We start from the raw sequence: 16,699 nt of genomic DNA, 5'->3' as shown, positions 1-16,699 counted from the left end.
CCGCACGCCCCGCCCCGGGGTCGACCACTGGACGCCGCCGCCGCCGCAGCTGGGCCCACCGATTGGCCCGCCACGCCGCCCATCAAGCCGAAGTGTTAAGAGGCGGGCCGCGGCGAGGTGGGGGCGCGGGGGGTGGGGCCGCGCGCGCCGCCCCGCCCATTCCTCCCGCCTCGGCCCTCCTCCCGCCGGCCGGGGGCGGGGCGAGGCCTGCCCGCCCCCGCCGCTCCAGGCCCCGCTCGGCTGTCAGTCAGGCGGCGGCGCGCCCCGATTGGGCCGGCGGCCGCCGGGGAGCGGGGGCAGCACGTTGGGATGCGCGCTACTTAAGGTCCCGCTGCGTGAGCCATTGACGTGTTTGGAGCTGGAGACGGCCTGGACGCTGGTGAAGCGGCCGACCGAGGTGAGTAGTTCCCCGCCCTTCCCTCTGCGGCGGCTGCCGGGCTGCGGGAAGAGACCGGCGCGCCTGGGCCGCCGCGGGGCCCGCATCCGCTTCTGCGGCGTGAGGCCGCTTCCACCAGGCCTCGCCTGGGCGCGGGCCCCTTCCCGTCATATCCTCCCCGCAACACGGGTCTCCTCGGGCCGGGGACGAGGAAGTTGCCCCCTGCTTGGGCAGCCCCGGCCCTTCCGTCACCCTTCTTCCCAGCCTTTGGAGCGTAACTGCCTAGCCCTGCCCCCAGTTCCCTGCGTTTTCCTCTCCCCCTTCCCTTCTGGGCGCCGTCGAAGGTGAAGGTCGGAGCAAGGTGGGTTCACCTGCGCGCGCCGTCGGGGGGCCGGGCAGCTCGTTGGAGGCAGCGGGGCCTGGGGCTCGCCTGGCTCCAGGGTCTCCGCTCGCCTTCCCTGCCCCCTCCGCAGGGCCACCGCGACTTCCTGACCCTGCCTGCCTGCACCCAGCCGTGGGTTGAAGGCTTGAGGGCCTCGCAGGACGTGTTTCGGCTTCCCGACGGTTGCCCTGAGGTTTGGGAGGGCCGCAACCCCTGCCTGGGCAAGGACCAGCATGGGAGGGGTGGGCTGGACGGGTCAGCAGCGTTCGCGTCCCCCTTCCCTTGCAGAGCTGCTCGGAGTGGCGACCTGAACCCCTGGGTGGGAAATCAAGAAATACTTTTTAAAGCAGTTTGCCCTTTGGAAAAGATTTTAGAGCTGTGCTTTTGCGGCCCCTCTCTCAAATCGTTGGTTTCTTTCTGACTGTCCCCTGCAAGTAGAACTTTTCGTCACGTTTGTTTGGTACCTTCAGAAACTAAGTAGATAAGGCCTCGCTGGCGGAACACTCGATCTTGACTTCAGCCCCGCTCCTCACTGTAAACTGACATTTCCTCTTCATTTCCAGTTGATACATGAGGATTCATGCAAAGAAGGTGACAGTCGGAAATCCAAACTTAGATTGACTTGTGTTTAGAATCCGGAAGGGAAAGGAAATGAAAGGTGGATAAACTCCTACAGCAGACCTGCTTCGGTGTATGTGATGTTACCTCGGTGTTATTTGTAAAGAATTCCTGACCCATGACAATGATAAAATGTGAAGCAGAACACTTTCACAGAAGGCAGGCAACCTGAGTTCTGTCTGCGTCTGATCGTTGTTGAGATTATATCCAAGGCATATGAACAGCTAAGCAGAGTTCTCTGCTCTCAGAGCACAGGACAGATGTAGAAAGGAAGGCTGTGAATTTACATAGTGCTCTCACCTCTCATAAGAAGAAGTGAAGCCTGCAAAGGAATTGTATTCAGGAGAGGAAGAAGCTTCTACATATAGTTGAACAGCATCTTGAATTTCCTTTTTGCGAAGATGTTTCTGCTAGCTAGGTATACTCATGTATTGGTCAGTGAAGATCATAAAATAGAAGGATTCCTTAGTGGGTACTGAAAAGACCCCCGAATGATTAGACTTTTTTCCATCCTTCTTTGCAAAGGTTACCTCCTTTAGCCTGGACATCCTGATCTTTCTCTTACTAGAGAAACGGAACTAGTCGACTCAAGATTCAGAATACCTTCACTTTTCAGGAGCTTGTGGGGTTTGATTGTTTTTCCTGAATGTACTTTATTTCTTTTAACATGACTGATATTTTTTGATGGTCCCATCTTGGGCAAGGAAAGTAGAAACCACTTTGTACAAAAATTCTGAGCTCTGTCTGGTTATACTGATGCAGTTTTTATTCAGTGGTGTTTTTGGTAAGTCATACTGCGTTATTGGCTGGCTTCTCCTTTGATCTTTAGGTGAAAGACAGTTAAGCTAGAACACCATTCAGGAGTAATTTCCTTAAACTTAGTGCAGAGTATTTAAAAATATTTGTGGGTGGCTTAATCGATAGTATGCCGATACGTTGAAATAAAAAAATTGCTTTTTAGTGATTAACAGTTAGTTGATTTTTTTTTTTTTAGTTTTCTCTTTTAGTTCATTTCTATGACATGTCTTTGAAGATAATAGTATACCAATTTCAATTAACTTCATTATAGAGAGTAGTTGTCCTGGGATAGAGTCGACATACTTGTTATATGAGTATATGACTTGACTTGGGATCACTAATTGGCTCTTAGAGAACTGTGATCATCTGTAACGGATAAAGGCTTCTTCAGAGCTGTATCTGTCTACGGCTTCAGTTGGAAGGTGAATGCTCCACAGTAGCATTCCCTGACTTCCTTCAACCCTGGGAAGTATCAGTTAAATAGAAGATGCCCCTGGAAGTTACGTTTCCGATTTCTTTTTTTAACTTTTCAGAATGTCAGCTAAGTAATAACTTTGTTTTGTTTTTGTTTTTGGTATATTGGCCACCCCAGGGCCGGCCACGGAGTAGACATTCACGTACTGTAGTTAACAAATGGTTTTGCTAAAGTTGGGTTGTACTAAGTTATTCCACCCTGATTTTGTGTGCTGATCCACGTATAATAAGGAAGTAATAGAGTGCGCGCGGTATTCTTAGGTTTCGTTAATACGTTTAATTGCTTAACCTTTAGAAATAGGAGTGAACTAAAACCAAATTTCAGCTGAACTATCTTTCTTTCTGGACATTGTAATCAAATTTCAGTAGATGCACTTCAGTAGTTTAAGTAGGGTCTTCGTGCTGGGGCACACGTCGGTGCAAAGGAAAGTCACATCCAAGTGTTTACTCTGAAAATACGGAGGTTGTATGAGTTCCTCACTGGGTAACCATTATGCCGAAATTAACTTTTCAGGTACTTGTGGAGCCGATGAGATTTACTGGCTTATATTGTCATCCACTGTGTAACTCTTCCCCAACATCTGCCTGCAGGAAGAAGACAGTTAGGATGTCTGTGGTAACTGGAAGGCTGAGAGATCCTGACATAAATCCTTGCTTGTTGGTAAGCCAGTTCGCTTTTAATTGTCACGAATATTAAGTTGGAAGAACAGGCTTCTTCTGGTTTTGTGGGCGTCAGTTTTCTGCAGTTCTTAAATAAAGTTATTTCTGTACAAGAAATATTCCTGGCCTGTGTGTCCTTATTTCACTAGAGCGTTTTTAGATATTCATAATCTAGCTAACAAGGATTCATCTCTTTTAAGTTTCCCTAATTTGTATAACATCACTGTTATAGTAGACAAGCATGTGTAACACTGAGGAAATTCTTGAGTCCAAACATGCAAAGATGGAAAGTAGGTATTTTTAAATGGTCACTGAAGTTTATGTTTTGATAGCAATGATTTCATCATGTCCCTGAGACAGCCTGGCTGAGGATAAGGGCTGATAACTGAATTAGCCTATTTAAAGCCTGAAGGTTTTCACAAAGGTATCATGTAAACAGAACATTTTGTTGTAATGATAAGGTTTTATTGGCATTTATTTGGTAAGATTAGCGGTTCTTACTTGTGGCATTGTCACCCTTGAATAATGCAGTCATCGGACTGGTGCTGTGAAAATTATATTCCTGATCCTATATGCATTTTCCAAATATACACACTCATTAAATGTTTGGCTTAGAAAATTAGCTTTGCTATACATATGAAATCTGTTTAACAGCTTTACTAGGTCTCTTTAGCTAGACCGTGTTTCTTAGATCTGTGAAGCAAGTTACCTTCCCCTTTATTTAAAGCTTTCCTTTAGCTGGAGTCTCACTCAGGATCATGCCTTTCACTTTGAAGTTTGTTCTCCAATCTACTGCCAGTTCAGATAGCTGCAATTTAACTCCCAAATGGCAGCTACCCTCCTCTGAACTCTTAGCCCTGTGTTGCTCATTGTGGTTTTGAAGTGATATTAATGATACCTATTAAAATTGCTTACATAATTGTGTATTTACTTGCATAATGGAGCAAATGATAGCCGAACATACGTTGAGATGAACGTCGTTAATTTAAGTTACCCTGATGCAGACCGGTCATTAGCAACTCACCTAGGTTCTCGAAACCACCTTAACTCAAGCATTCAAGTCCAGGCGAGAACTTGGAGGGGCGGAGAGCTGCCCTCCGAGTCGGGAGACTGAATTTTGCTTCCACATACAGCAGTGATTCCCTCCCCGCTCCAGCCCGCCTCGCATGGCTTGCGGGATCTTAGTTTCGAGAGCAGGGATTGAACCCAGGCCCCGGCAGCGAAAGTGCTGAGTCCTAACCACTGGGCCGCCAGGGGACTCCTTGCATCGTGATCTTGAGCACGTTGCACCTTGCCTCGGCCTCTTCGTTGAACGGTTACTGGGTTAAGTGATCTCAGCCAGTGCTTCGACGCAAATTCCTGTGATCAGATGTTCAGAAAACTGACGCCACTGTGAAAAGGAAGATGTCTGCTTTGAGCAGGATGAATGCTGGGATAGTTGGAAAGATAATTCTGTTCCTGTTCATTATCTGCTCGTTCAAATGAACAAAAAGGAGCTATTTCACGTTACCTGCTCTGGGGGGGGGAAACAGCTTCAGAAGTTTGTTTTTCTTTAGATGCCATTCCACCTCTTAAATGATACCTATCTTACGTATTTAAGGAATCTGATGCTTCTACCAGATGTATGGATGAAAATAACTATGACAGAGAAAGGTGTTCCACTCACTTCTTGAAGTACAGAAACTGCCGGAAGTTCTGGGTAAGCCTGGCTTGGTTACCTTTATGTTAAAACTCATCTGTTCGGCTTGAAACTGAAGCCTGAAGTTTGTCAGCACCCACAATCCTTCCTTAGTGATGGCTGTCGGAAACTTACCTTTTTGACTTTTCCTCCGTGTGCTCTAAGGGATCCTTGGGCGCTCTCGTTATCTGCCTCACCCTCCGCCCACGTGTAAGGACGCAGCTCTAATAGAGGTGGGTCTTCCTACGTGCATAAGTGTCTGCGGCCCTAAAGTGATAGCCTTGTTACGGTTGGAGTTTTCTGGAGGTGAGCGGAATGGGTGGCTCGCCCCGTCACGACACGCCTCAGGCTTCCTTTTCTCTTCCTCCTCTCCCGCCATCACCCGTGGTCCCATTTTTGGCGGACGTTGCCGTATAATTTCTGCTTCTCTGAGCACTGGGTCCAGCTACTTCCTGTCCCTCTGCTAGATTACCTGTTGGTTTCATTTGGCAGTTATTCCGTAGCTCCTCTCGATGGGCCTGAAGTTACAAAGTGTGTCCCCACCCCAGTTACAGTTAACATATTCCTGTGGGAATAATCACTTCTGTTTAATTGATAATAGTTTGAAAACAGTATCTGGAGTCCTAGAATTCGTTCTCTGTTGTTTTTTTTAAACTCGGTTTTTTATGTTTCCTTTCTGAAGACCACAATAGCAGATTACTGGCAATTGATTAGCATTTAGTACTTGACTGATTTTGGTTTCTTCTTTTTTGTACATACACACAGAATTCTGTCATGATCCAGAGAAGACGGAATGGAGTGAAGCCGTCTATGCCTACAGCAGCAGAGAGAGACATAATCTTGGGAGCAATGGGCAAGATGCCCTATTGAGTGTTTGCATTAAAGTGGTTTGTTTAACTCAGAAGCAGATGAATATGTTTAATAAGTGGTTACGGTAACTTCTTAAGACCTTCCAGGCCTTACCCAGACAGATCTCAGATTCCACCAGGGGACGGCCTGTGTCCTCTGTGTTTGCTCTGAGTGCCGTAACGAGAGCAGGCTACTCTGGCTGCGCTGTGTCACCAAGTTTACAAGACTTCCTGAAGGCAAGGGAGCGTCAGGAAAGACTCCATGAAGAGTTGAGCTTTGCTGCTGGGTTTCGAAAGAGAAGTAAGTCGTGAACGAGGAAGGACTTAACGGGGGTGAAAGGGAAGCAGTGCTTGTGATGTGAGTGACAGCATGATGGAGGGAAAGCTGGAGCCACATCTGGAGAGCACTGTGTAGGCGGTTCCCCTGGAGGGTGAGGTGGGGGACTGAGTGGCGGGGAGAAGACGGGAAGGTAAATCCAGGCTGGGTGCGTGGCGGGGTGTCTAATCCCAGTGCGTTAGTAAGATCCCTGGCCTGAATTCACTCACGTGCCTCGGTTTAAAAAGGTTAGGGGAGCAGGGGAAAGGCAAGGTTGGCTTAAGTGGCATGGCAAAGAACTGGCTTTCTTCATTTTCTTTCTTTAAGGAAAGGCTTAGTCAAAGGATTCTATAACTCAGATCTGTGAATACTGGACAACCTTGTGAAGGCGTCGTATCCTTGAACCACAATAATGGGAAGAAAAAGTGATACTTTCAGAAGTAGGATTTCTACTTGCAGGATGAGGTGGACAAGGAGGGTTTGGGGCTCATCAGGTGATTGCAACACAGGATGAGGCTGGAGCTCAGCTTCATTTTATGATACGAAAGTAGGAACGTTCAGTATAGTGACCAGGGTGGGTTGTGTAGCAGCTCTCAAACTCACCGCCTTTTAAAATCCAGTTGGTTTCATTTACAGAATTGTGAAAGATACATTATTTGATAAAATGTAATGTACTTATAAAGTCAGTGAAAACAAATAGTTTGTGTCCCTCTTTTCATCTGGCCCTGGAGCAAGAGTATTATTTTAACGGATGCTGACAACAGACTATCCATCTCGTTGGTCTGAATCCAAAACCCAGGTCGGATGTTTCTAAATCATATGATCTTGATTTCCAAATGTGATTCCATTTGAATAAAAGATGGATTCTTTCAGAGAGTCTTTGATTTGTACTGATTGCTCTAAAATGATGGATTAAAATAGGAGCTGACAGGAAACTAATACATCCTGTGTAAGAAGCATTTCAGTACTTTTAAGCTTGTTCAAGGGTTTGGAATTTTAATGTCACCCTTTTAAAGGTACATACCAACAGCAGCATTCATCCGATAGCTATTTGTCCTGGCCTAGCTCTTTTTTTTTTTTTTTTTTTTTTTAAACAGCAGGTTCATTGAGATGCAGTTTGTAAACCATATAAGCCATCTATTTAAAGTGTACAATGCGATGGTTTTTAGTGTAGTGACAAAGTTGTGCAGCTGTCCCCACAATGGATTTTAAGAGGCATCAACCCAGAAAGCGAGCCTGTACCTGTTAGCACACGCTGTTCCTTTCCTCCCAACATCACCCTTCCTCCGCTTCCTCAACACTTAGGCGACTATCAGTGTACCTTCTGTCTCTAGAATTGCCTATTCTGGACATTTCCAGAAATGGAATCATACAACATGTGGTCTTTGGTGGCTGGCTTCTTTCACTTAGCCTCATGTTTTCAAGGTTCATTCCTGTTGCGTGTATCAGTACTTCATTCCCTTTCACTGCTGCGTAACCTTCGATTGTATGGATGTACCACATTTTATTTTTACACGCATCAGTTGATTGGTACTTGGGTTGTTTGCACTATTGGCTATTTTATGAGTCATGTTGCTTCTTGAACTTCTGTGTATGAGGTTTTGCGTGGACATTAATTTCTTTCTGGATGTATACCTAACAGTTGAATTGCTGGGTCATATGGTAACTGTGTTTAGCCTTTTGAGGAACCAGCAAACTGTTTTCCCAAGTGGCAGCACCATTTTGCAATGTGTCAGAGTTCCAGTTTCTCCACATCCTCATTAACCCTTATTATCTGCCTTTGACTACAGCCATTCTGGTGGGCGTGAGCTGGTAGGTCACTGTGGTTTTGATTTGCATTTCCCTGATGCCTGACGGTGCCGAGCATCTTCACTTGCGTATTGGCCACTTGTATATCTTCTTTGGAGAAATGTTCTTTCGGGCCCTTTGCTCATTTTTAAATTAGGTTGTGTATCTTTATTACTGAGTTGTCACAGCCCCTTACATACTAGGTACAAGTCCCTTAGAAGATACATGGTTTGTGAATTTTATCTCCCATTCTGTGTGGGTTATATTTTCACCTCGTGGTGTCCTTTGAAACACAAAAGCTTTTAATTTTGATGAAGTCCAGTTCACTTTTTGTTGTAGCTGTCAGCGACATATCTAAGAAAAGGTCCAAAGGTTTACATCTCTGTTTTTTCTAAGAGTTTTATGGTTTTAGCTTTTACATTTAGGTTTTTGATCCATTTTGAGTTAATTTTTGAATGTGGTGTGAGGTAGGGGTCCAACTTCCTTCTGTTGCACACATGGCTGTCCTGCCTGTCGTCCCTTCCTCTTCTGTTGAAAAGCCTGTGGTTTCTCCTGAATTGTCTTGGCACCTTTGTGGCACAGCAGCTGATTGTATTTGTGAAAGTGTTTCTGGACCTCAGTTCTGTCCCACTGATCTCTGTGTTGATACTTAGGCCACTAGCGCACTGTCCTGATCACTGTAGTTTTGTAGTGATGGTGCAGCTCCTTGATGATTGGTATCTATAGGTGTGTTTGCTATGAAGTACTTTTGAAGACAGACTAACTGGGGATTTCTGATCAGCAAACTCTTAACATATGTGAGCATAATGTGGCTCTACCCAGGCAACACTGTTCATTTCTAACTCTGTCTTCAGTAGAAAGAGTTAGAAATTTCTTGCTCACACCTTTGCACACACCCTCCTGACTTCAGGACACTATCCTTGTAACCTGGTTGTTAGAGATCTTGTTGCACCACTTGAAGGGACAGAGTCCCAGGGGTTTCCCTCGTCATCACTGTTAAATTTGCCACTCTTTTATTTCTCTTTCTACGATTCTACTTTGGGAGAGGTGAAGCTAATAAATTAATTGTGTCAGGACGTGAGTAGGTGCCTTGAGAAATTTGGGAGTCAGGCAGGCCTTTGGAAGCAACTATCGACTGACAAGATGCATAGAAGGTATTTTACTGTGTTCCCGTGCATCTCACGCTGGTAGGAAGCGTCTCATTGCAGGTTCCATGTGTGTGTGGTATGCACAAGCAGTCTTTCTGAGAATCACTGTATCTATCTGAAAGCTCCTGGAGGATGCAGCAATGTCATCTGTGGTTCTGCCCGTAACGCCTGGCAAGCGTCTAGTACGTAATAAAGGATAAACACCTGTGTATGTGTTTGGGGAGGGAAGGCTTTTAAAATTGAACACATTGAAAAACTTGCAGGTTCAGGGCTTCCTTGGGGGAGCAGTGGTTAGGAGTCCTCCTGCCAGTGCAGGGGACACAGTTTCGAGCCCTGGTCCGGGAAGGTCCCACGTGCCGTGGAGCAACTAAGCCCGTGTGTCACAACTACTGAGCGCCAGTGCAGGGGACACAGTTTCGAGCCCTGGTCCGGGAAGGTCCCACGTGCCGTGGAGCAACTAAGCCCGTGTGTCACAACTACTGAGCCTCAACTACTGAGCCCACGTGCCACAACTACTGAGCCCACGTGCCACAACTACTGAGCCCACGTGCCACAACTGCTGAGCCCACGTGCCACAACTACTGAGCCTGCACGCCTAGAGCCCGTTCTCTGCAACAAGAGAAGCCACTGCGATGAGAAGCCGGCGCACCGCAACCAAGAGTAGCCCCTGCTCGCCACAACTGGAGAAAGCCCGCGTGCAGCAACAAAGACCCAACGCAGCCATAAATAAATAAATAAATAAATTTATTTAATAAAAAAAAAGAAACACGCAGGTTCAAACAATGCCAACGGGTTTACAATGTAAATAAATCTGCCCAGGAGCAGCCAACGTCAAGGGTTTTCACAGTTTTATATGTATGTACAAGCGTATCTGTATATTTGTTTAGGCAACAAGAGAAGCCACTGCGATGAGAAGCCGGCGCACCGCAACCAAGAGTAGCCCCTGCTCGCCACAACTGGAGAAAGCCCGCGTGCAGCAACAAAGACCCAACGCAGCCATAAATAAATAAATAAATAAATTTATTTAATAAAAAAAAAGAAACACGCAGGTTCAAACAATGCCAACGGGTTTACAATGTAAATAAATCTGCCCAGGAGCAGCCAACGTCAAGGGTTTTCACAGTTTTATATGTATGTACAAGCGTATCTGTATATTTGTTTAGTTGTTTTGCGCAAAAGGCACATCGTAGTACACGAGTGGAGGCCCTCTGCTTTTCTCACTTAGCGATATAGCTTGGAACAATTCCCCATGCGCGGTTCCAGACTTACTCTAGTTCTTTCATTGTGCAGGTACACCGTCCTGGAACCCGTCTCCCACTGGGGGGTCCCCTCTTAGTGCCGAGGTGACAGCTGCGGGTCTTTGCTTGTTCCGTTTTTGTCTGTACGCTACGTGTGTAGGAGTGGAAGGTTTCAGTAGTTTGCATCGTGTAGATGTTGCTAAACCCCCTCCCACGGGAAGCGCACTCCCACTCCCAGAAGCAAAGCCTGAGAGTCTTCGTTCCTCAGTCCCACTGGGCACTTTAAAACTTTCATCCTTGTAAGTTGATGAGTGGAAAATGGAATGGGCGTATTTATTTGCTCATTTTTTTTTAGATTGTTGGTGTCAGCAATTTGGGGAACTCTTGGTATTGTAAGGGAATTACCTCTTTGTCAAATGTATTCTGTATATTTCTCCCAGTTTGTCTTTTAACTTTGTGTTTTCATTTCTGAGCAGTGTTTTACATTTTAAGGTAATTAAGTAGATCAATCTTTTTGTGGTTTCTGGGGGTCAATAAATATTAAATGAATCCAAGTACGAGCACTGCACTTGCAGTTCACTTCTGCTCCACGAACATTCGCCAGGTGCCCGCAACGTGCAAAGCGCGGGGGTAACGGTGCGGGAGGAGCAAGGCACCGCCGGCCGCAGGGGACGTCAAGATGCTCCCGGGAGTGGCCAGAGCAAGCTTCCCAGAGGGTGAGTGGCCTCGACAGACACGAAGGGGCACGTCCTCTTCACTGACTAGAGCAGAGTAGGGGAAGGGGATGCGGCAGGGGCTCTGGACAGGTGGGCTGGGCTCACGTTGTGTGTGGCCCTGAATGCTGTTCCCGGGACTTAAACTTCCCTCTGTACAGAAAGAAAAGCTCTGCAGCGTTCTGAGATGGAGAAGGTCAAGTCCCGTGTGTGTTTAGGAGGACGGTTCTGGAGGCGCTGAGACAGAGGTTATCGCGATGACCCTGGACTCCTGCGACCGTCTACACTGTTTCCCTCGGGAATCCTCGCCCGGCACCAGGTCCTTCCCGGGACCGCAGCCCGGAGAACCTCCCGAAGTGCAACCCCAGCAAGCCCCCTGCTTAAACTTCCCAAGACCTGCCATTACCTCAGGATAGACATCCACACTCCTTCCCCTGGTTTCCAAGGTCCTTTAGATCTGGCGACATTTGGAAAGGGTGCAGCCTTGAGCAAGCTGCGGAGGGTGTGATTTTGGACACACGAGGCCCAGGCTCTGTCCTCAAGGACCTCAGACTTCAGAGAGGGAGGCAGACGGGAGTGTACCTGCCACTCCTTCAGGCACAGTGCCTTCCCTGCACCATCGCTGCCCCTGGGCGGCCCGGTCCTCCCCGCCGAGCGCCCGGGCCTCCCGGGGCCGCAGTCAGGTCTCAAAGGGCCTTCAGCCCTCGGCCCCCTCTGCAGCCTCCCTGCCTCCCTGGTCGGGGCCCATCGGGCCCCCCTCACCCCCCCCCCCCCCCACTGCGGTGGTTCTCACTTCGTGAGTTCATATGATCAGACGAGGCAGAACCAGGCAAATAAAGTCACCCGGATGGGCTTTTAATTTTTCACCTTTCGTTTTTATTTTGCAGAAGCAGAGTACCCCTCTCCAGCCTCCCTGCCTCCCTGGTCGGGGCCCATCGGGCCCCCCTCACCCCCCCCCCCCCACTGCGGTGGTTCTCACTTCGTGAGTTCATATGATCAGACGAGGCAGAACCAGGCAAATAAAGTCACCCGGATGGGCTTTTAATTTTTCACCTTTCGTTTTTATTTTGCAGAAGCAGAGTAAGAGAAATGTCTCCTAAGTGTGAAATGCTTTATTCTGAAAAGGAGACTGAAAGAGGTGAGCCGGTTGTGCTTTGAGTTATGAACACAGGGACAGCTTTCGTGGACAGGCGTCCGCATCAGGAGCTGCCTCTGTCGTTGGTTGTGTCCACACTCGAAGCTCGAGACGGCGGGGTTGTGTGCTCAGGTTCTCTCTTTATCTCATCACTGCGTTTAGAGACCACAGATAGGTCGGCTTGGTACCGACTCGGATTCCTCCACCAGTTCCGACCGTCCTCCCGGAGAAGGAAGGGAGTTGGGCCTGTCTCCCGGCCCGTCTTCAGGGTGGGCAGGATGAGGAAGGGGCCGGTGTAGGGCGTTGAGATGGGGGAGGAGAGAGTGAGCTGCTCAGTGAAGCGGGCACTGAGGGTGAGGATCGTTCACACCGCAAATAAAGCTTCCAACGCCAGGGCCTCCACCAAAAACCTCACTTAATACCCAGAAGCGAGACACAACATGATGTGTTAACGGCATTGCATTTGCAGTCACAGTACCCAGGTGTGAGTTGGGGCTCTGCCCCTCACTGCCCGCGCAGTCCTGAGCAAATCGCTTACCCTTCTAGAGCCTTTCGTACTGTGAATATGCCCTAACTGTCCTGTAGGTTGTTGTGAAACCCAAAGCAGATTTCACGTGTGTTGTGCAAGTAGGTATTGTTAATATTAATATTATTAATATTTGAAATGCACTGATAAAGATAGATAGTGGATTTATATGTAATCAGCAAAAGTCTGGCTGATTTTGGTCTCCTCTGAAAACCGTAATATCAACTACTACAATCTTCTTACTTGACCCCCTCCCTCAATCCCTCCCTAAAAAATACCCCCAAACTCCACCTCTGCTAGAAGAGGTTGCAAGAAGCCAAACTGATCATTGTTTTATTTCACGCCCTCACTTTTACAGTTTTATTATGTAGTTTGGCCCAGAATGTTCTCTAATTTTCTTCTCACACTCTACCGCTATCCTAGTCACTTCATGTATACCTGAAATCTCTAATAAGCAAGAACAAGTACAAAAAAATTCATCTTGGGGGTGGGGGTCAGGTTAGAAGAACAGGAAATATTTACCAAGTCGCTCCCAAGAAACTTACCAGGCATCGGTGTTGAGGGCCCGACTTGCGTGAATAGAATTGACCGCGGGCTGGATGGCCCCTCTGCCGGCGCACAAGAGCCCTCTCCTTCCTCTTCTCTTCCAAAGCTGTCCTCTGCTGCCTTCAGGAATCGGCCCGGCCTCTCGGTGGGTCAGCTCTGCCTCACACTAGTCCTAGTCCCACTCCAGAAGCCGCTCTTCACCCTCTGCACCTCCTGGTGCCTGAGCGCTAAGTGCGGCTCTAGTCCGCTCTGTCCGTAATTAGATGCTGGTTTCCATCACGTCCCTGATCGTAGACCTAGGCTGTCCCCGTCACGTCCTGCACTAAACTGCAAAAGCAGGGACCACCATGATAACCTTGCGCAGCACCTTGCAGTTTGCAAGGTGTCACAAACACGGCCGTATTTAACTCGCAGCCCAGCCCTGGGAAGCCGGTGGTCTTCCCGGCTCGCAGATGCAGCAGTGAGACTCGCAGCTTATACGCTGCGGTTTGGTGCAGTTTCCTCCCGACCCCCGCATTTCTCCCGCGTGGACCCGGCCTCCGCGGCGGCTTTCATTTCCTTTGCAGCTCGGGACTCTGCCTAGTATGCCAATTACTGTTCATTTCACCATCTAGTACTTAGTGAGTCTTGGACGCACATAGAAGGCTTCCGCACGGGATGTAAACGTGAATGAGGATTTATGCTCGCGGAAGAAATTTACAAACTAATCAGCGTCTGTGCCTGTGTGACTGATCCTTTACTAAACTCCTAAGAGGTCCTTCAAACGTTTGGTGCCGGGTGCCCTGTCAACCCTACCTGCTCCTTCGGCTCTCGAGGTGACAGTGGGAGGTGACGTTGCTTAGATGACCGTGCTCTTTGTCGTGAAGAACAAGGAGGAAGGCCAAGGTCTGGGTCACCTGCAAAGCAGACTTTTTTCCTGGTTGTAAAGGTGGGTTTTGTCATTTTGTTGTGCCCAAGTGCTTCCTGACACATACCTAGGCCCCTTAGAGACGGGGGACTTGTGGCCAGGGGTTGGGGCGTTTTCAATTCGTGGTTCACGGGCTCGGCTGCTGGAGCTGTCATCTGTCTCCCTGCTTGCTTCTCCCTTTCAACGTAGATGTCATCTTGTAGAGCAGCATTCCAGAGCCTTGACAGCCTCTGTATGTAATTCCCACTCTTGAAGAATGTCTTTCACAACCTCAATAGACTATATTTCTCTACGTCTTGGGAAAACAAGACCAAACAGCTCCAAGGATAGCAGCAAACCCCGCCTGGTTAACTCCTGAGTCCTGTTCCCGGGTGGGCGTGGCTCCAGCCCCTCATGGCCGCGTGGCCCCCGAGATCCAGCACAAGAGGGCTTAGAGCAGTGTTTGGGTCAGTTACCTGTATGTCTCTAGAAACCCCTTTATTTATCATTTGGGGATGGGGCTGGGGTGAAGATGTGGAAAGCAGAGGAAATCAGGGACAGGGTGGGAGGGGTGCGGTTGGTGGTTGAAGGTGAGGGCTCTGCTTTGTTCTGGCTCGATTTGTAACCCCACTTCTTTCTAGCTGTCCTAAGCTGTGGGCTTTGGATAATTACTTAGATGCAGAAACCTCAAGGTCTGCCACCGTAAAATGCCAACATTTTATAGTTCCTGTGAGCATCGAGTCAGATGCTGTCTGTAAAAAGCTTAGCACAGTAACTGGACCATAGGAAGCACCAATAAATATCAGCTATTTTTATTCTGTATCCCTCCCTTTTGAGGAGAAGGAAAAGTAAATATCCTCATGAAATCTCCATTCAAGGAGATTAAATTTTGAAAGTTGGAGACCTTTGTTTTTTTCTTCGCGGGAAGAGTAGATCAATACCACTTGTTTCCGTGTTGTTGAACTCCTTGTACCCTCAAAATAGCACCCTAGTCCTGACTAAGAGTTCCTTAGTGCTGAGTGATTGCAAAACTAATTGTCGTAATTTTACTACCTGGGTATCTTTAAGGGAGAGGGCCAGCTGCATAAGGTTGTATGATTTGGCACTAATAATCTTCAAGAAGGCAGTAGTACATTTACAAAGATAGTCTGACTATCTTCTAATTGGAAGAGACTTTCCTCCTGAGATGTTTATGGCTCTGAAGTTTTGAGTACTTCTCTAAACAATAAAACAAATGATGGGATGGATTTACTTAGAAGGGGTGAACAACCGAGAGAGAACACATTATATATTGGAACATGGGGCTCTTTGAAGAATATGGGTCAGACTGGATGAAAGAAATGGTTTTGTTTAGGTTAAATAAAAGTTCTAGACCACAGGGATTATGGAAGGATGTAGAGAGTGCAGAAGAAAAACATGGACAAAGTTTAAAATTTTGCCAAAGCTTTGTACATAGAGATAAGGAAAGTAAGCAAGGAAAAGATTTAGCAGTCTATAGGGCATGCTTTATGATCTGAACATTAGAGAAGTATCTATCTTTTGGCATTCATTCATTTGTACAGCAAAAACCTTTTTGTTTGTTTTTCAGCAAATACTTATCGAGTACTTACTATGTGCTACACTGTCCTTGGAACTTAAGGTTCATTACCAAACAAGATAGGCAAAGACTTGTGCCCTCATGGGACTTAAATGACTGCAGAGAGAGACATGGAGAGAGAGAGACAGAGAGACGATGAATTAGCAATAGACACAATTAATGAACTCGTGTATTAGAAAGTTATAAGGGCTGTGAACAAAGGGATTATTAAGGCAGGAGAAGAGGGGTGAGGAGTAATGGATGTCGGAGGGGGAGAGGATGTGGATGTGCTGAGTATGCTTATTCCTCCGGCAGCAGTTGGGGCCACCACACAACGGGTGACTTTGCTTCTTGCTGTTCTGACTTTGCTTTTCTAATGAACGTCTCCTGGGTTTTAGGATATGGAGGTAAAAGAGGTCATGCGAGTGTCCCTGGGAGAGCAGGAGAGCAGGAATAGGCATTTAAAGAACCTGGAAGTCACATTTATTGAGGCAGTGGAAATGCACAGTGAAAAGTAGTGTTGAAGCTTCCCAGGGTCCAGGCAACCAAGGACAACAGGGAAGGCAGGACAGTGAGTGTGTGCCACGAGCTCACAAACCACACGCAGCCAAGAGCGAGGGCTGTTGTCATACATAAAACAAACAAAGGCTCTGCAGGAAGGTTTTGGATTCAAAAACGCTTTCGATTTTGGATCTATAGAGTGCTAAACGCCTTCGAAGAAAATCTCTTCCCACAGTGGATTCTAAGATCCTAAGTGAGAAACTCAGTTACCTGCCTGCTGACGTGACTCCCAGCACCTACGTGGCTGCCTCAGTTTCTCTCTTTCCTCCGGGACAGGGCGCTGCGTACCCGTGGTCAGGCTCGGAGCTGTGGTCAGGGGGCTGGTGGAAAACGATCAGGATTGTCATTTGAGGTTGGAGGAATGTCATCTCAGGTAGAGGGAAGAAAAACTTCTTTCCCTTTGAGGAAACATGCTGTGTCCTGTCCTAGCGG

The 16,699-nt window shown here is 47.6% G+C and overlaps 1 protein-coding gene across 4 annotated transcripts; it reads left to right on the top strand.

Moving 5' to 3' along the window:
- The first annotated feature begins 262 nt into the window (after positions 1–262).
- CHCHD7 (coiled-coil-helix-coiled-coil-helix domain containing 7) lies at positions 263–9,475 on the top strand. 4 transcript variants are annotated; one of them, XM_024127053.3, is made up of 4 exons: positions 263–397; positions 3,240–3,309; positions 4,909–5,007; positions 5,752–9,475. In XM_024127053.3, exons 2-4 carry the CDS (start codon positions 3,256–3,258, stop codon positions 5,854–5,856), a joined length of 258 nt encoding a protein of 85 aa, XP_023982821.1. In that variant the 5' UTR covers positions 263–397; positions 3,240–3,255; the 3' UTR covers positions 5,857–9,475. The 4 variants fall into 4 exon arrangements, 2 of the variants coding, with proteins under 2 accessions (XP_023982821.1, XP_028356312.1); XR_008619493.1 differs by lacking the exon at positions 263–397 and having other exon boundaries at positions 2,522–3,309; positions 5,752–6,135; positions 9,147–9,475; XR_008619492.1 differs by lacking the exon at positions 263–397 and having other exon boundaries at positions 2,522–3,309; positions 5,752–6,135; positions 6,478–9,475.
- The last annotated feature ends 7,224 nt before the right edge of the window (positions 9,476–16,699 follow it).

The sequence above is a fragment of the Physeter macrocephalus genome, chromosome 15 (assembly GCF_002837175.3).
Source record: "Physeter macrocephalus isolate SW-GA chromosome 15, ASM283717v5, whole genome shotgun sequence".
Classification (NCBI taxonomy): Eukaryota; Metazoa; Chordata; class Mammalia; order Artiodactyla; family Physeteridae; genus Physeter; species Physeter macrocephalus.
The sequence above is the reverse complement of the archived record's forward strand: the minus strand, read 5'-3'. Positions and strand labels throughout refer to the sequence as shown.